Below are 26,491 nucleotides of genomic sequence, written 5' to 3'. Positions count from 1 at the left end.
ATCTATTCTTAGCTCCTTGGGCTATTTTTATGGTTAAAATTCTCTAAATACTCACTTGAGGGGGGAGATTGCACCCAATCTGGTTTATTGTGTGGTATTCTCTATCCTTTAATTTTGATGGTGATGTTATTCAAATTCTTTTGCTTTGTGTTATACTAAGTTATTTAATTATCAATTTCAATTCAAGTCTTTGTTTCAATGATGATGTAATTTGTGAGATTTTTAATTAATTCTTCAAGAAGTACAAAAGAGTCCCGTTATCGATATAGTTGATGAAGAATTTATGAATCGATAACGTTACCTTAGAACCAGATTACCCCCTAAGAAGATACTAATACCTGACCATACCCGCATCATTAGAAGAACCAGATTACCCCCTAAGAAGTTACTAATACCTGACCATACCCGCATCATTAGAAGAATGTAAATTTTATTCATATTTCTTGTATTCATTTCTCTTGTTATATTAAAACTTTCTATTTGGGAAGCGGTATTTCATTATCTTTATGCCCGTAGCAAATTGATTCTCCATTTTTCATAATTTTTAATATTCGTAACAAATCAAACAATCACATATGCTTACGATATTTGTGTCCTTTAAACAATGTATCCTCTATAACTTAGTAAATAATGTTTCCAATATTTCTATGTAAGTTTTATCTTTCAGACGGTGACTCAAACACCTTCCAAGTAAGTTTCTTACACCTATTCTTTACAATAATGATGATGCTTAAATAATTATGCATAGAATTTCAATTTATACTACTCTAAGTTCTATTTCTTATAAAGTCATAATTAAAAATAACTCTAGTTACGTTTGGAAGAATAATTATATTTCAATCCATTCGCATTATTTCTCATTTTTCTCAATGTAGAGAATCATTACAATCCAATATATAAAAGGTACGACTCTTACGCTTAACTCAACCTTATAATTGCTAAATTTCATGTTTATTATTATTCAAGTTTATTTCAACTTCAAAAGTAAATTAATCTTTCATCATCCAGACTTGTTCACTTAATCAAGATGGTTAGAATCATTACTAGTTATTCGTGTTTTATCAAATTTATCCATTTTTCATTTATAATCTCACATCTCCTCAAACAACTTTTTCCAACTCAAGGTGTGTCATGTCTCCACACATGCGTATTTATGTATATTCACAAGTAAAAATTGACCATAATCTCCAAAAATAGAAAAATGGTACTTTTACTTTGCACGACACCATCTCTTTTCTCAAAATAGAGAGCTCTATTTTTATTAAATTACTTGAGGCTAGGGAAAATATTTTACAAAATATCAAAAAGCAAATATTGCCAAAGTCTATGCTTTGAGTCTAAGCTTATGAAAATAAATATAAAAAAGCAAGTCTATGTTTTGATTCTAAGCTTATGAAAATAAATAAAATAATATGCAGAAGCTTGCACATATATAAAAAGCTTGAAAATTGTGAATGCCCCCCCTCTCTCTCTCTCTCTCTCTCTCTCTCTCTCTCTCTCTCTCTCTCTGTCGGGTTATTGACACATGCACACACCAAGGCATTGCAATCACACATGAGATATTGATAAAAGTCACTTCCATACATTAGACATTGAATAGAAAATCCATGGAAAATATCCATAAGTCTTTTTGGCAACTAATGGCATGGCTATCTCCATGACTCATGTTCCATGTGGGGCACCGACACTACTTGAAATTACATGATCTTGCTGGTTAGTGTTGGGCCATGGAAGTCCCTCCCAATTCGAATATATGAAATGGGTTGGTCATGTTAGGATGTGGTATACATAAGGGTATGACATCATTGCCTGTGTCATTTCTACTTCAGGTGGTGGTGGATAATAAGAAAGTTGCCGGGCTATATTGGTAGCTCTAGGTGGTGGTGGATAATAAGAAAGTTGTCTAGTTGTAGAAGTATCACCACGTGGTACATATGCACCATGCCTTGGCAACCATTGGTTTTATCCACGCCAAGGTGCCTCCAATGAAGAAGAAGGTAGTGTGCTTTCTTGAATAATCTTTTTAGATTCTTTTCCTTCAAACAAATTGAAACCTAGGTCTACGAGGACCTCTTGCAAATGAGTTAGCTCCTGATTATAGCACAACCAATCATTTTCTATACTTATACAATGCCGGCAAAGCTTCTTGCATGCCTTAGCCCATGACACTAGTCCCTGCAAAGCAATCAAGGACCTGTTCTATTGGAAACATGGTTGTATGAATGCACACACACACACACACACACACACACACACACACACACACATACAATGTAGAAGCTCAAGGAGGGAGCACACAATGAGATGATAGATATATAATGAATATGTGCTGTACAAAGTTGATAAGTATACCCCAAGGTGGGTGTATACTAGCACGGGAAAAAAACCTCTTAAAGATGGAAAAAGTGCCCCGACTGGTCCTAGTGTATTCACACACATTACTACCAAATATGTCTACAAATCCCTCTTTGGAGTGATGATGTGAACAAGGGGTGAGATTGGCACTAAAAGTACAGAGGCGTGCCAAGCTCTTTGGATTGTGCGAGGGAGCCCAAACTACTCCGCAAAGGGAAGTAAGTTCAACGCTTTGTGAAAAGCTTCAAACTTTGCTCTTGAGAGAGCCTTCGTGAATAAATTTGCAGCATTTATAGTAGCGAAAAAAACACTACTATATTGTAAAAAATAAAACGCTCATTAGGGCCAAAAATATTTAAAAAGGGCCACATTTTAATCACTTGTACCGGATTTGTATTAAGCTTTGGACCAATAGAAATGTGACATTCAACCACCATAAATATAACATTGGGTGTCATATCCACTTATTACTAAATTCACTAGTTTTGGCTATTTTAGTGGGTTATCACCATTTTAATGTGATACGGCGTGGCTATTTCAACGTCACTCAGTGGGTTCCAACTTCAAGGGCATGTCCCCACGTGCCAAATGTCAATACTTCAAAAAGTAAAAATTTGAAATTTAGGTTCCCCCCAAAATGAATAAATGCATTTGAAATTCCCTAATCTATCGTGATTGCACCTCTTTCTAGTCGTCTTTGCATCCTTCATAATGTTAAAGATAATCAGGGAGTGGGAAAAGGGAGAGTTTAGCTATACCAAGCCTAAATTCATTAGATTGGGACTTTCCAAGCAAAGGTACTCTATTAGCATTTAAATCCAAGATTGTCTTGAATATTCAGGAGTCTATGAAAGTAGGAAGGATTTCTAAGAGGATTAGGCTATCATGGTTTATACCTCTCCATGTATGTGTGGCATGTTTTTGAGAAGCAAACATGAAGAGGACAAAAGCAATGTGGCTGTCTACACATATATCTGAGTCTGACTTAGATAATGCAATTGGAGCAAAATGGAAAGTGAATGAAGTCATCCATAGGGGTGATCTTATAAAATGTAATGCTTGTATTGATTCTGTGGTGATGGCATACAACATATCTCGACAAACCTTGTACTTTAGCTTAGAGTACAGACGATGAAAAAAGAGTAGAGGGACTTGGATGCCATTGGATTCAAAGGCAAAATTTGTGTAGTATGACCTAACAATCAACTTGAGTGATGATGACAATAGAGTCATCCCTGTAAATACACAATGGACATTGCGGGATGTGCATATGTCCTTGGAATGTCTATTAGATGCCATACCATCAGACTACAAATTTAAGGTAGATGGTATTACGGTGGGAAGAAGATCCGAAAATACTTTTAGTTGTATGAAATGTTTGTCCCCTGTAATCTTGAAGTTTTCTTAATACAATATAATTTTGCACCCATCTATCTTGTCTTGTCGATTCATTTTGTAAAATAGTTATTCAACATTATTAAGACAAGATAACCAATGTTAAATGAGAAACTAAACTCAATATTAATTTCATATATATATATTATTACAATGGTATCTATACAAATTGTTTGGTTACAATGTATGAGAATAAAAAAACTATCTACTTTGGCAGGTTAGTGTCCATAGAAGCTTTGGCCTCTTCGTCTTCCTCCTTGGTCAGCTTGGACTCCGATTTCTTGGATGCTTTCTTGACTTGGCCTCTTTTTGCTTAGAATTTTTTTTTTGTTTTCGAGAAGCCTTTCCCTTCTTCATGACTATCGTTTTCTTCTTTGAAGATGACCCGAATTTCAATGGAGACATTGTGGGAATTCTTTTCTTTTTCGACGGTTTCTTTTCCATCATAGGTGGGATTGTTTGATGGTGGTGGTGAATCTGGATCTGCGAGAAGATCCACACGATTGTCGAGCATTAATCTGATTGCCTTTGCTCTCACCCACCAAATGTATGTGTCTATATAACATGAAGTTGTGAACTGCAAAAAATTATGACAAAAATATTAGTATATATTAGTAGGATATGAAAGTTTAAGGAAAATATTTAAATTTTTCACAACTCTTTTTGATGTGTATCAAAAATACTCGTGCAGCTACTCTTTTTGATATGTCTACCGTGTGTGTGACCACTCTCCATCCACATGAGCTTCCATCAGTTTGTAATGCCTCGGGACTATTTGACACCCTCTTTTTCAAAGGGGATCAATGGTGGACATTGTTGCTCAAAAATCGAGGATCGGGTGGGCCGTCGGATTTTGTGATCCATGTGTAATCCCTGTGGAATCCACGTGTGAACCCTGTGTGATCCCATCTTGTGATCCATGTGTGAACTACGGGCGGCGGCGGCGGCGGGACGCGCTTTTGTCAGCATTAAAGAGGGTGCGGACTTTCAAGCAAGGCATCTTTTTTGAATTAAAGCTCCTTTATCACCTCCTATGGATCATTTATCCCCATCTGGCATTTGGCTCCCTTTAGTCTCCCTTTAGTGGTGAGGCCTATTTCTGAGTATAATGTGACCTTTTAGCAATGTCATTTATCCCCATCTGGCATTAGTCTCCCTTTAGTGGTGAGGCCTATTTCTGAGTATAATGTGACCTTTTAGCAATGTCATCCCGCCGGTGTGAACCTTGTGTGATCTTAATGTTAACCTTGTGTGATCTTGATGTGAACGGGTCGGCTTCTGGTTTAAACGGTGATGGGATTTTTTTAGTAAACTAGTGCAAGGATAAAGTTATCAACTATTCAAGGAGTGTGTTATGGCATCTTTCTTTGCAAGCAGTGACCTTGACAGACCGGTGTGGTCATTTGAGGATTGGCTATGGTGTGAATCAAGTGAGTATGATTCTGACTTCTCTACATCCAATGATAGTATTACTGACAGTGAGCTCTCTATATCCAAGGACAATATTGTTGAAACAAGCTCCAATGAAGGCCGTTCATGCAAAGCCCCAAGACCACCTCTCGACTTGGAGATCAACTCAAGTATTTTTTTCCCGTTTGATCCACATTGGTATGTTTCTCAACGATTTTACTCCTTCAACAAAGCAAGTTACAACTTAATGAAGGGAGCTCTTGAAAATAATGATTCCACGAGATTAGAGGAGATAAAGGCATGTGACAGCATAGGTTCTTTGGATCTCAAGCAATGGAGAAAACTACGGGACAATTTGCGGCTACAAAAGAATGAAGATGGGTGCTCTAACCTATGCTTGGTCTCTTCACCACATTTAAAAATATCCCATATAAATGAGTGGGCCACAATTGTTAGAGAATGTCACATGACAGAAGGTGGAGTATCCCACCGTGATATTCATGACACTTTGTGCATGCTCAAGAGCGCATGGTGCATGGATATAAGAAGGCAAGGCATCCCAATACAGTTTGCAAAAGATCTTCTACATAGCTGTAGTTGTTTGCATAGTGAAGATTCCAAAAGAGCGCTTAGAACAAATGGTATTAACAGGTTGAACACAAATCTAGCAAAGCAGGAATACGTGAACATCACAGTTTCTAATTTGGGTCAAGCACTAGATGACATTGTCATTAAGCACAAAGTACGGCTAGTGTTTGTTTGCTCCAGAAATAGTTCATGTGGAAAGAAAAAGGTAATTGACTATGCATGTCATAGAGGCAGGGAACCTCGAAGGCAAGGAAGCAAGAGAAGGCTAAGAAAATCAAAAAGGTGTGGATGTCCTTTTCGTATTGCAGTACATATTGACCATGTCTCTGATATTGCTTCCATCACTTTGTATCCCTATCATCAAGGACATGTGCTAGGCTCACGAGAAGACTTGTATCATCTACCTGTGCATCAAAATGTTCTCCAATGTTGTACAGAGGACTTGTTTGATGTGGGAATTCCGGTCATGTGGCAAAAATGTCCTTGTCAAAGGAGAAGTTGCATTATGATAATGCCTCTAATGTGGATAAGGTAATCTACAGGTTTTTTATGATACCAAGAGAAGTGTCAATGATGTCCTTCCAAATAAGATGGCAAGGTACAAAGCATACTAGCACATACCTCTCACTGAATTGGCAATAATGTGATGAACAAACGATGGCATTTATTGTCTACTTTTCAACTTGTACACCCACTTGCATGATGGCAGAGCCTTCTTGCCACTAGGCAAGGAAACCAAATCCCAATATGATTCTTATCTCAGAATTTATAGCCCTCTCCCAAGAGTGGCTGTCACCCCTGCGCATAGCCTCATCATAGGTGAGAGGCTCTCCTGCATCTGTAACCAAGACATAGTGCATAGAGGGCTCAAGGTACAAAGCATACTAGCACATACCTCTCACTGAATTGGCAATAATGTGATGAACAAACGATGGCATTTATTGTCTACTTTTCAACTTGTACACCCACTTGCATGATGGCAGAGCCTTCTTGCCACTAGGCAAGGAAACCAAATCCCAATATGATTCTTATGCAATGAATCTATCTCAGACTGCATAGCCCTCTCCCAAGAGTGGCTGTCACCCCTGCGCATAGCCTCATCATAGGTGAGAGGCTCTCCTGCATCTGTAACCAAGACATAGTGCATAGAGGGCTCAAAGCGGTCAGGAGGGCGTCTATCTCTAGTAGAACACCTCACTGCAGGGTGTGCTGCCTGTCCAACATCATGTCTAACATCTTGGCCATGAGTACCAACTGTTGCTGCAGGCTGTCCAGCTGGCTGTACGGGAGCAGGCGGCTCCTTCTGAATGATAACCCTGCGTATCTCCACTACCTTCTCAGGCTGCCTATGCATTTTGTCCTCATGGAACACAACATCATGGCTGCGAATGACCTTCTGTGCCTGCGGATCCCAGAGACGATATCCCATCTCACCTGCATCTCCATAGCCAAGGAATATGCATTTCACACTTTTAGGATCCAGCTTATTGCGCTTGTCCTTGGGCACATGGCAAAATGCCTCACATCCAAAGACACGCAAATGAGTATAAGAGGGAGGCTTTCCTGTCCATACCTCCTCTGCAACCTGGAAGTCAATGCCATTGTAAGGCGATCGATTAATGATATGCACTGCAGTCGTTAACTGCCTCAGCCCAAAAATGCTGTGGTAAGCCTGCATGGCTAAGCATACTGCGTACCCTCTCCTAGTAGTCCTATTCATGCGCTCAACCATACCATTCTGGGGAGGGGTGTCAGGGGCGGTCAACTGACGCTTAATACCCCGCTCATCACAAAACTGCTCAAAAGTACGTGAGACATATTCACCCCCATTATCTGTCCTTAGGCATTTCAGCCTATGCCCAGACTGGTTCTCTGCTAAAGCAAGCCAATGCTGAAATACTACCAAGACATCAGACTTCTGCTTTATGGGATAAGCCCAAACCTTTCGTGAAAAGTCATCAATAAATGTAACGAAGTACGTCGCACCCCCTAGTGACTGACAGGGCTGTTCACAAACATCACAATGCACAAGAGCCAATGGCTCACCCATGCGTGACATACCAGACTTCTTATGCGAGTTCCTAGTCTGCCATATAAACAATGATCACATGAATCAAAATGCGAGTAGTCAAAAGGCGGTAAGTACTGCAAAACACTAAGCATCTTCATTCCTTTAAGAGACATGTGCCCCAAACGGGCATGCCACAAAGATACATGTGGGATAGAACCCACAGACAAAACATGATCAAGAGTAGAACCAGATACAACCAAGGGGTAGAGGCTGCCAGACTTGGCACCTCTTGCAAGTACAAGCCTGCCACACGAGTAATTTTCCATGCAGAGTCCCCAAAAGACACATGATATCTTGCATCATCAAGCTGTCCAGCTGACATAAGACTGCGGGTCAATGTAGGTACATGGCGTACATCATGCATAATAAAAGTGCTGCCAGAGGGAAACTGCAGCATAACATCACCTATGCCCACAATATCAAGAGACCTGTCATCACCAAGACGCACAGAACCAAGAACAGTGTGGTATGTATGAAACCACTCTTTGCAGGGTGTCACATGGAAGGACGCACCCGAATCCAAAAGCCAACACACTGTGCATACATAGAGTGAGTGTCAGTCATCTGTGAGGCATCACATGAAGAGGCTGCAAGAATATAATCTCCATCAGAGTCCTCGGGCTGCATAACATTAATTTCCTCAATCTTAACACTGGACTTTGCAGGTACAATACTATGATCAGAGGACTTTTCCTGCACTTTCTCTTTCCCCTTTTCTTTGCACCTTTCATTGCGCAGTTCATGACATTGTGGCCTAATGTGGCCCTTTTTCCCACAATGATGGCATGTAACATTTGCATTCCTGCCACGGGATTTACTGCGTGATTTCCGACGAGACTTGGAGCGGGATCTCTGAGAATCCCGTCCACGGCCACTGCCACTGCCATTCTTTGCATTTCCATCATTCTTGCCTCTAACTGTCCACGAAAAGCAAACTTGTATATATTTATGTTTTGTAATATGTTTATGAAGTGTGTACGAGGACCATTAGTCATCATCAATTATAGTTGGGTAGTATATTGTCACCTACGGGTAGGTAGTGCATTGCCACTATAATGAGGAGGCAACAAAGAAACGTTATACGTCAGACTTCATATTGGTATTAAACACAAACTAGATGTTGTGTTGTTCATGTTAAAGCAATCTCGAAGTACAGAGATTGAATTTTTTTTTCTATCAATGTAAGGTGTGTTGGAGGCATACCTTGGCATATATCGTAGCATATGCATGTACATACATGGTGAGTTTCTCATCTATTGCCTTGTAGTAAATCATTGTCCCTGGTTGGAATGGTTTACAATATATTTAGGTATTTTTTAACCTAGTATAAACAAAGTTTACTAGAGACTTGAACAAGTTAGGAAATATAGAAAGCCATCCATCATTTTTGGGAGGATGTTCAATGGTGTGGGCAGATTTCCCAATAGGGCTGCCTATAGAGGGACAATCCTCTAGTCCCTCACTTCTACTGGAATGTTTGGAAGAAAGAACTTGTTAAGGCCGCATATGTGCTTGCCAATGAGTTTTTAAGAGAGGATGGAACCTTTGTTACCACTTGCATTGGTGATCATTTTAGTGACGTAGTGGAGAGAGTAAGAGCACATGATGTAGCTCTTCAACGCGCTTTATATCTTGAGTTGTAGGAGAGTTATCACCGCTTTAACAAGGTAGATTCTTAAGAGGTATGAATCACCACTTTCAGCACTTTTAGTATTGGGGTATTAAAATAAAAATCCAAATCACTTTTTATACAAACAAACAACATGTCATGGGTGCACATGTAATAATGTTAATTATTACATGTAATAATGTTAATTATTGGGGTATTTGTTCGGCAGCCACCAAGCATCCGACCTCCAACATATATGAGAGTAAATGGCAATGATGCATCAACTACACTCTAGGTTTACACACTTCATTGACCTTTTGAGTGAGACACTCCACCTAAAAAGAGAAGCATGCCACTCATATTAGGGGGATAGATAACCATTCTCTATGGGGTGCAACTAAGCAACCCATTGTTACAGCAAGGTTAAGAATGAAGACTACTAGCTTTTTGTTGGCAATAATTCAATACAATCATGGACATTGATCTTAAGTTCTTCTTAATTTTGGCAATAATTCAATACAATCATGGACATTGATCTTAAGTTCTTCTTAATTTTGGCAAGTGGCTCCTTGGTACTTTCACAATGGAGGGGGAACCTATAGTAGCCATATTTGGTAGTGATGTGTGTAAACACACTAGGACCAGCCAAGGCATTTTTCCCTCTTTAGGAGGTTTTTTCCCCTGTGCTATTATACACCCATCTTGGGGTATATTTATCATCTTTGTACAACACACATTCATTATCTATCTATCATCTCAGTATGTTATTCTCATCACTTGAATTCTCTCCACAGGGAAACATTGTTACATGTGCAAACAACTCCTCATATCATGTAAAAGGAGTTGGTAAATTTGTTTTCACTATTGCAAATGCTCTGTAAATGGTGAAATAATCACACTCTTAAGTGTATTATATGTACCAAAGATTAAGAAGAACTTGTTATATGTCTCTACCATTACTAAGGCTAGCTTAGTGGTTCAATTTATGGATGACAGATGTATAGTTAATGATCACAGTGATGACAATAGCTTCTGGTACTTTGTCTTATAACCTTTACAAGCTACATACATATAAAAGACAAAAACGTGTTGTATGTATGGTTTCTACCATAATGGCAATGGGTGATGCTAAGCTGTGGCATGCATGCTTTGGTCAATTGAACTTTGGTAGTTTATTGTGTTTGCATAAGCATGGTGTTTGAGCTACCCCAGCCCCTATCAAACATGTTTGTGAGGGTTGTATTCTTGGAAAAATGCAGTAGTGGGAATCATTTCCCAAAGATGTTTCAATTAGAGCTATCCAAAAATTACAGGTTATACACAATGATGTATTTGGTCCTATGAGGACACCATCATCTATTGGGGGCTACCTCTATTTTGTCACATCCATTGATGATTATTTCAAACATACCTAGGTATACCCATTGAAATAGAATTTTATGTACTTTAAAGCACTTTGTTTGCTATGGTTAAAATGTTTCTACATGTAAGATTGGTACCATGTATACTAATCGAAGAGGGAAGTATATGTCTAAGGAGTTTCATGCATACATGGCTGGTCATGGGATAAAACACCAATGTATTTTTCCCTATACACCTCCACAAAATGATGTAGCTGAATGCCAAAATAGGTCTCTCATAGAGATGGCATGTTATATGGTCAAAATTTAAGAGTTACCTCATGGTTTTTGGCTAGAAGCAATCATGTGTGCAACATATGTTTTGAACAAGTGTCCTACAAAGGCTTTACATATAATTATGCATTTTGAAGCTTGGAATCGGTTTTCTTGCTTATGTACTTGTGCCTGAGTAAATTCACACCAACAAGCTTAACGATAAGGTTGTTAAATGTATTTTGTTGGGTATAGCTTGAAAAGTAAAGGAGGTTACCATCTCTATCATCCTACTATCAAGCAGATTCTTATGAGTAGAGATGTTGTATTTGTGGAAGATGCAATTCAGCCCTTGCTTTCGTGTAAAAAACAGCAAAATGTATATTTGTAGGACATGTTCGACACTCTCCTTCCACTATTCAATGCAAGACACATTGATGTAGAGCATTTGGGTACTCAAAGGAATGCTGAAAATCAGTCCACACATGTTAAAAATCACCATGTTTTCTAGCCCATAGATTAGCCTATTGATGAGGCAAATGTGGATGATGTAGTTGATGAGGAAAGAAAGAAAATTAAGGAGTCAAAAAGTATGCCAAAATGGCTGGTGTAAACACTACATGACAGCAAATTGGCCACTCCTTTGCCTAGCAGACACGTGTAGGTTCTCAACATGCATCTCATGTTGACGTAAGTCATGCTCTTGTTGCTAGTTTATGTAATGAAGAGGAACATGTCTCCTTTGATGAAGCAAAGGAATCAAAACAATGGATGAGTATTATGCAATCTGAATATGATGCTTTACTCAAAAAATGATACTTGGGAGTTTTCGGATTTGCCTCATGCCAAGAAGGCCATTAGCACAAAATGGGTTTACAAGCTTAAACATAAAGCTGGCGATAGTGTCGAGTGATATAGGAGCAAGGCTTGTTGTTGCAAATGGTTATACACAAGAAAAGGGCACTGACTATGGTGAGACCTTTGCACCCACATGTCATATGACTACCATGCCGAGTATCATTGCATTAAAAGCACATAACGGTTGGAATGTGCGTCAATTGGACATCAAAATTGCTTTTTTGAATGGAGATTTGCATGAGGAGGTCTATGTATCTCAGCCTTGTGGTTTTGTGCAGAAAGGTCAGGAATCAAAAGTATGCAGATTGAAAAGAGCTTTGTATAGTCTTAAGAAAAACATGGTATCATAAGATACATATATACTTGGTTACACTAGGTTTTTGTAATAGTCCTACTGACATTACGCTCTACATTAAGAGGACTAAAGATGAACTTTTGGTCATCGTGTTGTTGATGGCATGTTGCTCACAGGCCTAGATGATAATCATATTTCAACTTTTACAAAGGTCTTTTGAAATGTTAGATCTTGGCTCGTTGCACTATTATTTGGGCATTGAGTTTTGGCAACATAATGATAGCATTGTTATGCTGTAGACATAATACATAGAGACATTGTTGAAGAGGTTCAATCTTGGATATTGCAAACTTATTGCTATGCCATTGGAACCTAGTTTGTAACTTAGTCTTGAAGATGCAGATGACCCTTTTGATGTTGGCCTGTATCAAGAAGCTATTGGATGCCTTATCTTCTTATGTAACACTAGACTTGACATTCAGTATGGGGTCTCAATGTTGAGAAAATTTATGCATAGCCCAAGCAAAAAGCATTGGAAATAGGTGTTCCATTACCTAAATGGCACCAAGCACTTTGGGTTATTTGCATGCATTTTTTGACTCAGACTGGGCTGGATGTTACGACACAAGAGTGTCCACGAATGTTTTTTTCTTTTGCCTTAGTGATTCATGTATATCATAGCTCAACAAGAAGCAACCCACTGTGGCCACTTCTAAATGTGAAGCTGAGTACAGGGTAGCATTTATAGCTATAATGAGTGTGTTTGGTTGAGACACCTTATTTGCTGATTTCGATATTGGGACATCCTTAGCCACTACAACAGAATGAGGGTGCAACAGCAAAAATAGCAATGCTTTTATAGCTAGAAGGGTAGGGAGATGTCGGTCCATTTTGCTACTAAAAAAGCTGCTATTTTTGCTGCTGAGCAGCAATAGAATTGCGTCAAAAAAAAAGTTGGGGCAGACTGGGGAGTCATCCACAAGACTTTCCTATCTGCCCCAGCTTTGTTTAAAAAATAGATACAGTAAAACTAACACAAGTTCATCTCCTACTCATCCTCATGGACACATGTAATGTAAAACTTTACAAATACAAACAAAAAAAAAGAAACCCCCCGCCCCCCCCCCAAAAAAAGAATTGCAATTCATGGTTGGTAAATGTCGTAATTCTATTACAATAGTTGGCGAAATTACATTCAAGTGTATGAGTCCAAAAAGGTCATATACAAAATAAAGCATAATGAAAATCTATGGAATTTGGGGTTGCATTGAGGGGGTATAGCTCCGGATTGGACGGAAGAACAACTCAACAATGAAGAAGTGGGTATACAAAGTGAATCGGCAGGTACTTCAATCACTCCTCACTCTTTGCTTCGTATGAAAGGATCTATTAATGGAAATGATATCACTATTTTGCATGATGATGGTAGTACGCATGATTTTATTTTTGAAAATGCAGTTTGTAGGTTGCATTTGGAGACTCATTCTTCGTGTTATAAGGTTAAATCTGCATTTTAAGGCACACACTACATGGGCACTCGTGAAGTACATGACCTTGAGATACAAATTGGACCTTATAAACAAATACAAAACTTTCTCGTTGCACCTTTGCATTCTAGCGACATCATACTTCGTATGCCATTTAGACATCAATTCAATCCACATATTGATTATTCCATGCATACTATGGATTTCACACATAATGGTACTCTCATGCAATTAGTTGGTGATCATTCTCTTGAGATGTATCCATTATTATCCCATACCCAAGCTAAACGTGCACTTCGAAAAGCAATCACGTGTATACATGATTTAGTTAATGAAGTGCAGGCATATGAAAATAATCTCACTCCCTCTCATCAAGCATTCATGGCTTATAGATCTTTTAATCTTGAAGAGATGCGTTGTCCCCCATATGTTGGTCATCGTGGCATTCTCGCTACTCTTTGCACCATAGAAGAATATTTTTACTAGCCACAATTAAAACATGATGTTGCTTCTTTTGTATCGGAATGTGTGATATGTCAACGAGTTAAAAGACACACCAAGGGAAACAATATGGGCTACTCATGCCTTTACCTATTCCCGCGACACCATGGGAAGAAATTTCCATGGACTTTATAACTGGTTTACCTACCACATCTTCTCGAAATGATATGATATGGACAATTGTGGATAGGTTTAGTAAGCAAGCTTATTTCATTGCATGTCGTAAAACATTGAATGCTTCACATGCTGCAAAATTATTGTTTATCAAAACTGTCTTCACAAATCATGGATTACCAAAAGTTATTATTTCAGATCGTGATTCTCGATTTTGTAATCATTTTTGGATGGCATTGTTTTCAGAATTAGGTGCAAAGATTGATTTTAGTTCTGCATATCATCCAGAAAGTAATGGACAAACTGAGGCCACAAACAACACTATTCTAGATCTTTTGAGGTCTTACACTATCTCATCTCTTGCAAATTGGGATCATTATTTGCATCGTTTGCAATTTGTATATAATAATGCACCTCATACAACCACTGGCAAAGCTCCTTTTGAGATTGTCTATGGTAAGAAACTTCTAACTCCAATTACTAGACTTTCTCATGAAGTTCAGCGCGGCGGTTGATGATTTTTCTGTGTCTCATAACCGAATTTTGGCTGAAGCTCATGAGTCTATTCTTAAGACTTAACAAACTTACACTAAATAGGCTAACAAGCATAGAAGACCAAAGACTTTTGAGGAAAATGATTTAATTTGCCTTCGCATAGAAAAGCGTAGACTCAAGTATGTTGAGAAACATCTAGCCATTAAATTATCTCCACGATTTTATGGGCCTTTTAGAATAATTGCTAAGATCAATGACAATGCTTATCGTTTGTCCCTTCCTGACCATTGGAATATTCGTAATTCCTTTTACATTAGTATACTTAGGCCCTTTAAAGGTACACCACCTTCTACCCGCATTTATGATGACCCACCTCTCTTAGAGGAGGCTCATACAGAAATTTTAGTTGCAGAAGCAATTCTTGATCATGAGCAAACTATAACTCGCAATGGCAATGTTTATGTGAGATATTTGGTTAAGTACAAGAATCATCCTGTAGAATAATCTTAGTGGATTCCAGACCATGCCCTTACTACACACTCTGTCTTGATCGACTCCTTTCACAGACAGTTACAGTGAATTTTACACTTGGTATTGAGACCGTTGTAATCATGTGAAGGTCACCAATTTGAGGTATCACACGATTGGAAGTTTATTTTGGTATTTGGCATTGGTATGTGTGAGTGTCATCGATTTGAGGCATCACACATGGTAATTTTTCCGTGCAAAGGTCACCGAGTTGAGGTATTGCACGAGATTTTCATATTATGGATTTCTGTTGATGGATATTTAAAATCTCTATTTTCTTTCGTGAAAAGGTCACCGAATTGAGGTATTGCACGTAGTTTTTTAAATATGTAAAGGTACCGACTTTGAGGTATTGCATGTTTAGCAACTGAGGATAGTTGCTTTTCACTAGGAAGGAATGTTGGAATTATTCACATTATTTGGAATTTATGGATTTATTTGATGGATATTTATTTTATGTGCAAGCAAGACTGATCACCTCTAACTTGTCACATATTTTGAGCTTATATTGTGAATATTAGTATAGATCAGTGGTGGTGGCAGGTTAGTGTGTGAGATGTGCATGGATCCATTGGGCTTGCTTCGATGAAAATCTATTGACGCATGTCACATGGCCATTATTTATTCGTCAATGGCAATGATATTTTATGTGCACATTAGTGTGCAACATTTTGATATACATTAGTTCTATTTTATGAGTGAACCTTAGAGTGTTCACACTTTTGTATTTAGGCTTATGCAAGCCCAATGTGGAGATCCATATTTTTGGCTCTTTCTTTTTGTACAAGGAAATATATTTAAATACACCATGAAGAGGACGTGAGCCACTCTCATGGTGGGGGAGATTGAACCCATTCTTGTGTCGCGTGCATAGCTTTCTTCTATTTTGAGAGCTGAGTATTTCTTTCAAGTTGATTTTTAATAAAGAGCCAACCATGAGCTTCCAATAACCCAAGGGTGCAATGAACGTAGAGAAAAGCATAAACGATTGAAAGAAAAAGAGGGCTTATCTCTTTTTTGTGAAGCTGAAGGAAGAGATTCGTGTAAGACCTAACAAAACATAAGATTAAACAAAGTAATTACTAGATTAAATAAAGTGATTATAAACCTTATTAAGATGAAACAAAGTGATTAGTGCATGCTCCATGCATGCATTGAGAGCTCTATGCTAACCCTAAAAGCATAAAACCCAAAAAAATACAAAATCCTAATAGCTCTATGCATGTATTGAGAGCTCTATGCATGCATAAAGAGCTTTATGCATGCATTGAGAGCTCCATGTATGCATTGGGATATTTATGCATGCTCTGTGCATGCATCATTAGGGGGCATTTGAGCATAAAAAGGGCCCTGTAAGGATCCCTAATTTTAAGGAATTAAGACTAATTTTATTGAGGCTTAAGGAGACAAAGCTCATAATGATGCCTACTTTTGGGCCTAAAAGTAGGGGATCTCGCTAATTTTCTCTCTACGATTCTCTCTAGGATTCTCTTTCTAGCTATTAAAACCCCCTACTAGGATCACTGATATCTACGCTTTCAATCTTATTTACTCCACTTTAATAGTCATTTGAAATTCCCCCCACATTCCGTTTCTTTCAATCATTACTATTATTCATCATGTTTCCTTCCCTTCTTCACATTGTCCTCCACCCTTCACTGATCTCCCTTCATTTATTGAGTTTGTTGGAGAGGGTGAGAATGGGTTGCTTGGGTATTGTAGAAGGTTAAGCATGAGCGATGCATGGAGAGTCCAATTTCTCCACTCACAAACACAAAGCTTAAAAAGACTTTGAGTAGTGTGCAACATGCACTACAAGATGCACAAAATAATATTGTAGAGCTAGAGAAAAGAGCCAAAGAAAAAGAGGCTCGCGTTATGAAGCTACAAGAAACAATCTCTCGCATGAAGAGTACCCCCGTGGGAGCAAGAGAGCGAAAGAGGACAATCAATAACATTTAAAAACTCGTAGTTGGTGGTGGTGATCACAAGCAAAGAATCCATGCAGCAAGGTTTATTTTTTATTCTTTGGCTATTATTATTGCAAGTAATTTTGATTAAGATATTTTTGGTTGTTGTGGTTATTATAAGTAATATATTAAGGTGTTTTTGGTAATCTTTATTGGTTTGTGATAGTAACTTTTTGAAAGAAGCATGTGGTGATAATGGTCCTCAAGATTTTGGAGAAATATTACGTAGTTGTGTGAGGAGGCGTGACATTCTTTCCATCATTCGAGACCCATGCCACAAGAAGATATGTCAGGTACTTCGTAAATGAGATAATGGATGACATTACCAATATTCTAAGCATTGAGTAGGTTTAGAATGCATGCGTGAGGTGGGCATTAGCACAAAAGGATATCAAGCTCTCCATCAATTGCTAAAAGATACACTATGCAAACAAGGCATCATAAGGAATATTTTTCCTGTCCCCAGAAAGATAAGATTAATAAAATGCAAGCAAGAGTGGGCTATGGTGGATCAAATGCAAGAATCAACATAATTAGCAAGTGATTAAATGATGATTAAGATGATATTAGTGAGCAATTAATCTAATAAGATAATGTAGGCATGTATACTCAAAAACCAGTAATTTCTCATTAGGCCAATGCCTCATTTATAGGTTGTACATCCACAAGATGCCGAGCATCTAATCCCATTGATTTCTCCTAGATTTGTGCCACCTCCCCTACATCTGGGGACACCTTTTCCTAGAATATTTCCACACCTCTATATTCACTCATGCTACCCTTGATTCTCTCATCAGTAGATTCCTCTCACCTTTTCACTGCTACCCACTCAATTACAGACTCCCTTTTACAGCCTCTTGCTAAGGGCTTGTTCCCGCACACACCCATTCAATTGCATATTTCAACACCTCCTCTCAAGTGAATAACTCTAGCACACTTGGACCCTATACAAAGTTTCCCTCTTACTTGGTAGCCCGCGACTAGTGCCTCAAGTCCCTAACTCATAGTCATTGACACACTCTCTCTATGTGTCCAAGGCTACTCTAAGTGCCCGTGACATTGACTAAAGTACTCACACTTACATCTTCCACATGGCCTACATCATCGGTGGCTCAGAGGTGGTTTTACTCTATTGGGATAGGTTACATTGGTTTGTGGGGTTTCTCTTTCTTTCTCTCTCAGAAAAGATATTCCGACTCCTCTTCCTTAGGAGTCTCCATGAAGTTTGCCGATCAGCTGCCTTGCCAGTTGCCCACCATGCTCGTATCCTGCGAAATTGCTGAAGGGCACTTTCTTTGTTTGGGGCAGTCCTCCACTTCTCACACATCTCCCTGTGCTTTTCTTGATGTGGGCTATAGATGTACCTCTGCGTGTGGACACGAAGGTTGTCTTCCCAATGCCATAAACATGACCTTTCCCTTTCAATCATCTCCTTTCCGTCGTTGAAGACACGTCTCACTGCATTCCAGTTAGCGCCAGCCTCATCCGCCATAAACCCAAAAAAATTTGCTACCTTCCCTGTGTGCTCCACCATTACCAAATTCATATTTTCCCAAAACATGACTTGAGCATCCTCATCCTCTTCTCTAAATTCACAAGTTGCTATTGTCAATAGCTCACCAATCCTGCATGCCACAAATGGAAACAGAGTTATATTAAAGACACAAATTAAGCAATGCTCTCTACCGCTTGTAACTTACATGTGGTCATAAACATGTGCTCCCATTGTATGCCATCCAGTATCCACTCGATGCACATGATCAAAGCAGACCCATGCTTGATTAAGATCCCCATTACCATCCTTGTCCATTCGCCGAACAATGTCAATCCCAGAACCAGGTCCAGTAGTAGACATCTTAAAGATAAAGCAACGCTCAGTAGTAGTGGTGGCTTGCAATGGAAATCGAGAACCATGGAAGAACTCAAAATGGCATGTTCTTTTTAGATTAAGAATGGCTTCATATCCTTCACCCAGAGGCCGTGTTGTTTTTCGTGTTTGCATTACCATCTGCTTAACCCTGCATTCATAAAGCATACTTAGTGTATTAAAGATGATAATTGCATACTATTCTTTGCTAAATTGCACTTCCTACGTACTTTTTGACATTTATCAAACTTTGCAACTCTTGCGACATCTCCTGTAGCTCCCTCTCTGTCATGAATTCTCCCTGTGCCTTGTCATCATCAGTGAATGCTCTTAGAACCACCTCCCTTGCCACAATCATTTGTACCTTTCTGGGCCCAGCGTTGTGGTCGATGCCCACTGCACGTGCTACAAAGGCCTTGATATTTCGTATCGATGCTCGGCACATTCCCTTGGAAACCATGTGTGTATGTTTGCCATAATGAATAAATAGTCTGCTATGCATTGATTCTTTTGGCATAAAATAATAGACACAGGCAGGACATTCTTTAAGACACATTGGCACATGCTTGCAAAAAAAACACTCAAGGTTCCCGAAGCTCCCAATTGCTAAATTCCCATATTTTGGAGATTTTATCAGCTGCCCATTCCAATGGAGTTTGTTTGGTTGATTCATACGTGTCCTAAAGGAGCAGTGCTCATTCATGCACTGGAAGGTTCCCCCGCAGAAGCTCTTCCTAAGAACAAAAGTTTTATTGGCCCTAGTTTGCGTTTGTGGCTTTGTCCAAATGTTGCCCTCGTATTTTTGCTCCATCCCTTCCATACCTTTCCCACCTTCAAGCTCATATGTACTGAACTCTGGGTACACCTTGGGAAGCTCTTTTACCTTGCCTTTGTAATCACAATCATGGATTAAAGTGTGCAAGACATCAGTAGGAGGTAACATGCGGATTATTTGAAAGCAAGAGACCGTAGTATCAAACTGAACATCTTCCTCTTCCAAATGTTGAAAGCACTTTTCCACAGGAGAGACCTCTATCTCCTCTTGCAATGACCCATGTGCTTGGACATTGATTTCTTCTATCTCTTCAGTGTCCAAGTCACTGTAAAGCACAATGCTCTCTAATTCAATGCGCAATGCAAAACAGAAAATGTCAAAGTCAAAGTTAATGCCACTTACATTGGAGTACTCTTTCGAGAACCGGGAGGAAATATAGTTGAGGGGCCTTGTTCTGGGGTCTCAAAATAATTCTCTGATTTGGCAATATATACAGAGGACAATGAATGCTCCAAGATAAAATATGCCTCGTCTCCAATCCCTGCATACAAGTGTAAAGGACAAATGGGCTCATACTCTCCTCCAATTTCAAGTAAGGCCTCCACATTTATCCCACCAATAGTTCCAAGCTTCCCCCGGATCATGTTGATTGACACAAGACATTTGCCATTCAAGAAGGGGACTCGGATGCATGCACCCATTGTAGAATGGAGGAAAACACGAGCCTCCCTGCATAATGCAATCACAACAACAATTAAAGAATTTACATTGAATATTAGCCAAAAATATTTTAATACTAGATGTTCTTGCTCTAATCAATAGCATATACTAGCCATAATACAATTTTACCAGGCTCATTTTAAGACTATGGGTAGAAGCAAATAAAAATCTTTATTGCAAAAATAGTCATAATGAAGGGTATCAAAAAGAGTACATGTATATATGTATATATGTTTGTGTGTACACGTGTGTGTATGTATACACACACACACGCACACACACACACACACATATTTGCTTTGTGTTAGTTCTTGCGCTTTTTCATAATCTCCTGTTAGATTTCAAAAACTCTACCAGTTGGATGCCATAGCATAACTGTGCTATAGATTTAAATAAATCGGAAAAATATTGACCAAACCCTTAAATTTTAGTGTTGAAATTCATTAGTGTTAGGATAAAAAAATTTGTCCAGTGCCTAACTTAGGGTTTTTAGTAGTCGGCTACTTCTTATGAAGCAATTACTTAACGCTTTTAGTCGTCCTCCACACAGAAGCATCTTCCCTCGAAAACACACGCAGAGAAGCGATCATGAAGCATCATACGTCTCCCCAGCAAAGAAACGCTGATCTCATGCGCAGGGCCCTCTCCCCACTCCAATCTTTCTCCCCAACAAAGAGACACAGAAAGGTATTATCATCCATGAATTTGTGCTATTTTGCCTGAATGAATTTGTGCGCTCAGCGCACAAAATAATAGGATGTTTTGCTGCCGCCACACTCCACACACAGTAGTATGAGATGTGCGGCGTTACTTCTTGCTATTTTTCTTGAATGAATTTGTGCGCTCAGCGCACAAAATAATAGGATGTTTTGCTGCTGCCACACTCCACACACAGTAAGAGATGTGCGGCGTTACCTCTTGCTATTTTTCTTGAATTAATTTGTGCACTCAGCGCACAAAATAATAGGATGTTTTGCTGCCGAGCATTGACAAAATCATCACGATTTTGAGTTCGTTTCAAGCTTCGGGGGCGCTGCCCCCGAACTCCCCTGCCAAGGGGGGCCTAAATGGCTGCCGCCGGCCCCCCTTGGATCCCCCCGGCAGCAGAAATTTGGAGAGAGTAGTGTAAGAACATGCTATCTATATGGTGCTGTCTCAAACACATTGCATAGACTGTCTCTCTTACTACTGTCTATATTATGCAGACTGTGTATACAAGAAGCTCAAAAAACTCACATTTGATGTCTTCTTGGTTGAGAAACGGCTCACATAGTCGAGAGAGGAGACCAACAAACATGTGCATCTAAAGAACAATAGCACAAAAAGAAAAAAATTTGTCCTTAAAAAAGTGTTGGATTGCGAAATATCACTTCTAAAGTTTATTAGTATTCAATATTGAATGCCTTCAGATTTGGGCTACCGAATCTTTATATATTTTCCAATAAATTTGAATGCCTTGAATTGAACACCTGAAAAGGGCTCCGTAAATATTTTCCAATGGAGATTTTTTTAAAATATTCAATACGGCTTTGAATGCCTTGGAATTTGGGCCAAAGCACTCTATATGATAATCTCAAAGATATTCTGTTCGTTATAATGAGTTGGCCGTTTTGTTGGATAGTGAATGTGCCACCTTTGTTTGATGATTGTGTTGCAGTACTGAATTTAATCTCTTTAGTGAATGTGCCACCTTTTCTTTAAGTTTGTGTCGTATTACTGAATTTGCTGTTAAAATAATCAATTAATTATACAATACGAGTACAATACTATTTGAAGATTTGTTCTTGTATTTTTGCATGGCTATCTGGTTTTCAAATGAGTTCGAGTCATTTCACTAGAGCATCTTGCTTGAAAGGTTCTTGTTGTGCAAAAATGGATGAGTTACCTCTTGCTAAGCGAAAAAAGAGTGTGCAGGTTGGCCCAGGTGAGAGCTCATCGAGACACACAAGGAGGCAAGCTGATTTTTCTAGCACTTTGGAGCAAGCCGCCTCCTCAAACCCTACTACTGCAGAGCATGCGGTACATATCATAGATGACACTAACCTGGAGGTGGATATGGATAGGCAGCATCTACATAGTGATGAAAGAAATGAGGAGGATGGACAAAATGTAGTGGGGGCAATTGAGGAAAATAAAGGTGATCAAAATGAGGGTGAGAATACTCAAGGTGGTGATAATGAGGATGAAGGTGAGAATACTGAGGATACTGGGAGAGAGATAGAGGGGGAAGAGAACACACATCCACTAGAGGATCAAGAAGAAACAGTTGTCACAACCCAAACTGAAGGAAGCAAGCAGAAAAAAAATAAGGTTGATATTTTTGGGAAGATTCTAGAGACATCTACTCCACAAGCCTTTTTAGATAGGATAGGAGTCAAATTTAGTTCTCCACCTCCACGTGTTCCTCTCTGTAGGATGATCCAGACGGAGGCAATCCGAAAGGTTTCTCCCTCAACAGATAAATCTCTTACTTGAAGCTTCAAAAAACTAGGTGGGTACATTGAGAGCATGGGAGCTTTCACAGTATCAATTATGGACTTGGAAGGGGAGGAGACACCATTGACACAAGAGAGGGAGGAATCTTGGGATGAGCATTGGAGGACTGTGAATCAACAATTTGAGGAAACTCTTGCACTTGACCCCGAGTGGGGTCCGTACTTGAGCCGAAAAATGGTGCATATTCTTGATGGTAATAATCGACACAATGCTTGGATGGACTGCATTTCTACAGGTGAGTTCTCATTGGGATGTTATAGTTTCTTATGCTTCTTTGTCCTTCCTAATTTTGTGTTTTATTACAGGGTTTCAAGGGGATTTGTCCATGCATTGTTGTGTTCTCTGTAAATTTTATGTGTTCGAGCGGAGGGATGTGGGTGAGCTTTTGTTTTCATTGTCCAGGTTGAACAAGTAAGTTAATTTGTTATTAGAGTCTCCTTCTATGTCAAGTAAGTTGTTTGTACTCAAGAATATTAACATATTTCTTCTTTGTTTTGTAGGACGCATGATTATGCATTTGTGCCAACCACATTTGGTGATCGTCTATTTCAACTAAGAAGATTGGGAGAGTCCGACCTAACAACTCTCATGGCACATTTGGACAATGAGGACAAGCTATGGGTTGAGAGAGAGATGCAGAGTGCATCTGCCAGAGGAAGGCCTAGTTGGCTTCATTTGCCAATCCAGATTATGACTTGGCTCTTGTTCAAGGATGAGATGGAGCAAAAAATTGATGAGGCATCAAATGGACCACTTGCCGAGTCTGCTAGGGAGAATGTGACTCGAAAGGTAGAAGTTCTCTACAGAGGAAAAACATCAAAATATGCAAGGATTGCTGATCCCTCCAACGGTGAGGCCTTTTGGTGTGCAGTGCTCTCCCTCCCATGGCACGCGTCAAGCAATCATGTGGCCACAGAGGAAAAGCTCAATATGATAGGTTCTGCTTGCATCAGAGACACAGATAAGGCTCACATTGTCAAGCTATTGGACAACTCTCAGGCTGCAGTGCGATCACTTGAGGGTATGCCAAATGATAAGACAAAGGTTAGGGAATGGCTGCACATGTACTCCTACTGGCTTCAGATCACAGAGCTGGGTTTGAGAATCCAAAATGATATTAAAAATGCCGATCGAGTCAGGTTGCCAGGTGAGAGCCGATTCACCTCTTTTGTTGTTCTATGCAGAAGAAAGTACTTCAAAAGGGCTTTCAAAGTGCACGAAGGAGGCATAAAATTTAGCCATGATATTGACCATCAACCAGGCCTACAAAGTGCTGCACGGCGAGTCGTTTATAGGTTTTCCTCCAACATAACCTAGATATTCCTTGTTAAAAAACATGCATGCTTCTTTCTGTGTGTTGTTTTATCATTTGTGCTTTGGCTTGCAGATGGTTGCTTTCTGAAATTGAGGAGCACCAATTGGATATTTTACCCCCTCTCGCTAGTGTGTGGCTTTGTGTTGACAATCAATCTTATATGTATGCCGATTTGAAGCTTGGAAGAGTAAGTGATTGAATTTGTCATTTTGAATCCATGATTGAGAAACATGTTCATATTGAGGGTGAGTTGTGTTTACCCATGTTTGTCATTGAACAGGCCATGTCAAGCATAGAGTCTCGTTTCTGCCCGTGGTGGTTGGACCTTGAAAGAAACCATGTGCTTGAGGAGGAGCTTGATCTGTATCGCCAACATAAGTCTATATTGGAGCTTCGTAGCCAGCAAATTGATCATAATGAGGCCACATCCACATCACATGCAACATCGATTGCATCGGCTTCTTTTCGTAAGTCATTGCCAGTGAATTTAGGGAGGGAAATAGTGAATCGTGCATTGGAGGTGAATCGAGCAATGGAAGCAAATAGGGAGCAGAGTCAACAACAGACATCTAATAGTAGTGCAGGCGGGATACAACCAACTGACATCATAACCAAGACATTGCAAGCTCCAGGTATGTGAGCTTCCTACCTCATCTCTATCGTGATCCGATTGTTTTGACTTGAGACTATGTGTGTTAAATGTCAAAAACCTGTCTATAGGAACCATTTATGCCTTCAATGTCAGTATTGAGGACCTTGCAGCTACTTTTGTGAACATGGAGGATGCATCCTCATTGGGAAAGCAAGTGCTTGATGCCATGAATGTTATTTGCACAGTAGGGAATGTCAAGAGTAGAGGGTCCGATTACTGTGTGGAGTTGATATTTGCAGACTTCCCCTCAAATATCATCATTGGAGGTTGTGTTGCAAACAAGGTTCCATATTGGAATAAGATTGGGGATGGCATGTAGCTGAGACAATCATTTTTAATTGAGACAATCATTTTTTTTAGGACTATTGGAAGTAATGTTTTGATGGATGTTATGCTTCTGAATGTTTTTTACAATAGCATGTAGCTGATTGTTGGACAATTTTTATTTGGATTATAAAATTTTTAAATCCTATGGTTATGGTTTCTAAAGAGTATTATATTGTTGTGTCAGTGGTATGGCTATTAAAATTGGTGTGCATCTTAATGGCTTGATTTCTATGCTCTCTGGTCGCTGTGGTTTCCATGTGGTTGCAAACAATAGTTTGTTTCTATTAGTAGCTCAATGACCAATTCAACGTCTTTTTAGCGAGCCAAGTAGTATGAGTTTTGTAGTGATTTTTTATATCCGCACCATTCATTTGAAAATGCTTTATTTGCAATAGTCATTTTTAAACTTTTTTAGTCTTCTTTGTTCTGTTCATTATAGAGTTGCACTATGGTTTCACTCTTCTCTTTAACATTACATGCTCGCTTAACATCATACCATGCCCCTACTTGCTCACTTTCACAAGGACTTTATTTCTACTCACTGCTCTGTGCTCACTGCTCTTGGCTCGCTAAATAGACGCACCCCTCTTGTAGCAGTGGTGGTCAAGATGAGGATGGGCACTGGAACATCAAACAGTACGAGAAGTGGAATTGGATTACGATGCAGCCTAGTACAAGAGGAACCCACAAGGTGTCAAAGCGATACGTTGATATACAAAGTCACCATTGGAAAGGGTGGATATTGGAGCTCAAACAAGATCGTGATGGAAAAAAGCTAGCCAAGGTCCAACATGTTTACAAGGCAACAGAGCTGACACTAGCAGACCATGACCAACGTCAACGATTTCCTGCAAATTGTAAGTCATTTCACCACTTTATATTCTTGTTTTTAAATCAATTGTGTGCTAATAATGGTATGCTGAGCACTGCTTTGATTGTTCTTGGGTTCCTTTGCGTAGATATTTTTCCCTCAAACTTTGGTGAGTGGGAGCCTATGGAGGCAATTTCAGGAACCTTTGAAGCATACCATGTGGAGCTTGGTAGTTTAAT

At 39.3% G+C, this 26,491-nt stretch overlaps 1 protein-coding gene across 1 annotated transcript in view; it reads left to right on the top strand.

The window, feature by feature from the left end:
• The first annotated feature begins 23,156 nt into the window (after positions 1–23,156).
• Positions 23,157–26,491, top strand: part of LOC147628487 (uncharacterized) — a 3,853-nt gene continuing 518 nt past the window's right edge. Inside the window, exons 1-5 of the mRNA XM_086813055.1 lie at positions 23,157–23,382; positions 23,453–23,558; positions 23,648–24,442; positions 24,535–24,649; positions 24,743–25,037. Of these exons, the coding sequence (XP_086669181.1) occupies positions 23,160–23,382; positions 23,453–23,558; positions 23,648–24,442; positions 24,535–24,649; positions 24,743–25,037 (1,534 nt within the window). The 5' untranslated portion in view covers positions 23,157–23,159. The remainder of the gene's footprint in view (positions 23,383–23,452; positions 23,559–23,647; positions 24,443–24,534; positions 24,650–24,742; positions 25,038–26,491) is intronic.

Source organism: Cibotium barometz, chromosome 19 (genome assembly GCF_041138505.1).
Source record: "Cibotium barometz isolate CiBa-2024 chromosome 19, ASM4113850v1, whole genome shotgun sequence".
Taxonomy (NCBI): Eukaryota; Viridiplantae; Streptophyta; class Polypodiopsida; order Cyatheales; family Cibotiaceae; genus Cibotium; species Cibotium barometz.
This window is presented reverse-complemented; position numbering and strand designations above follow the sequence as displayed.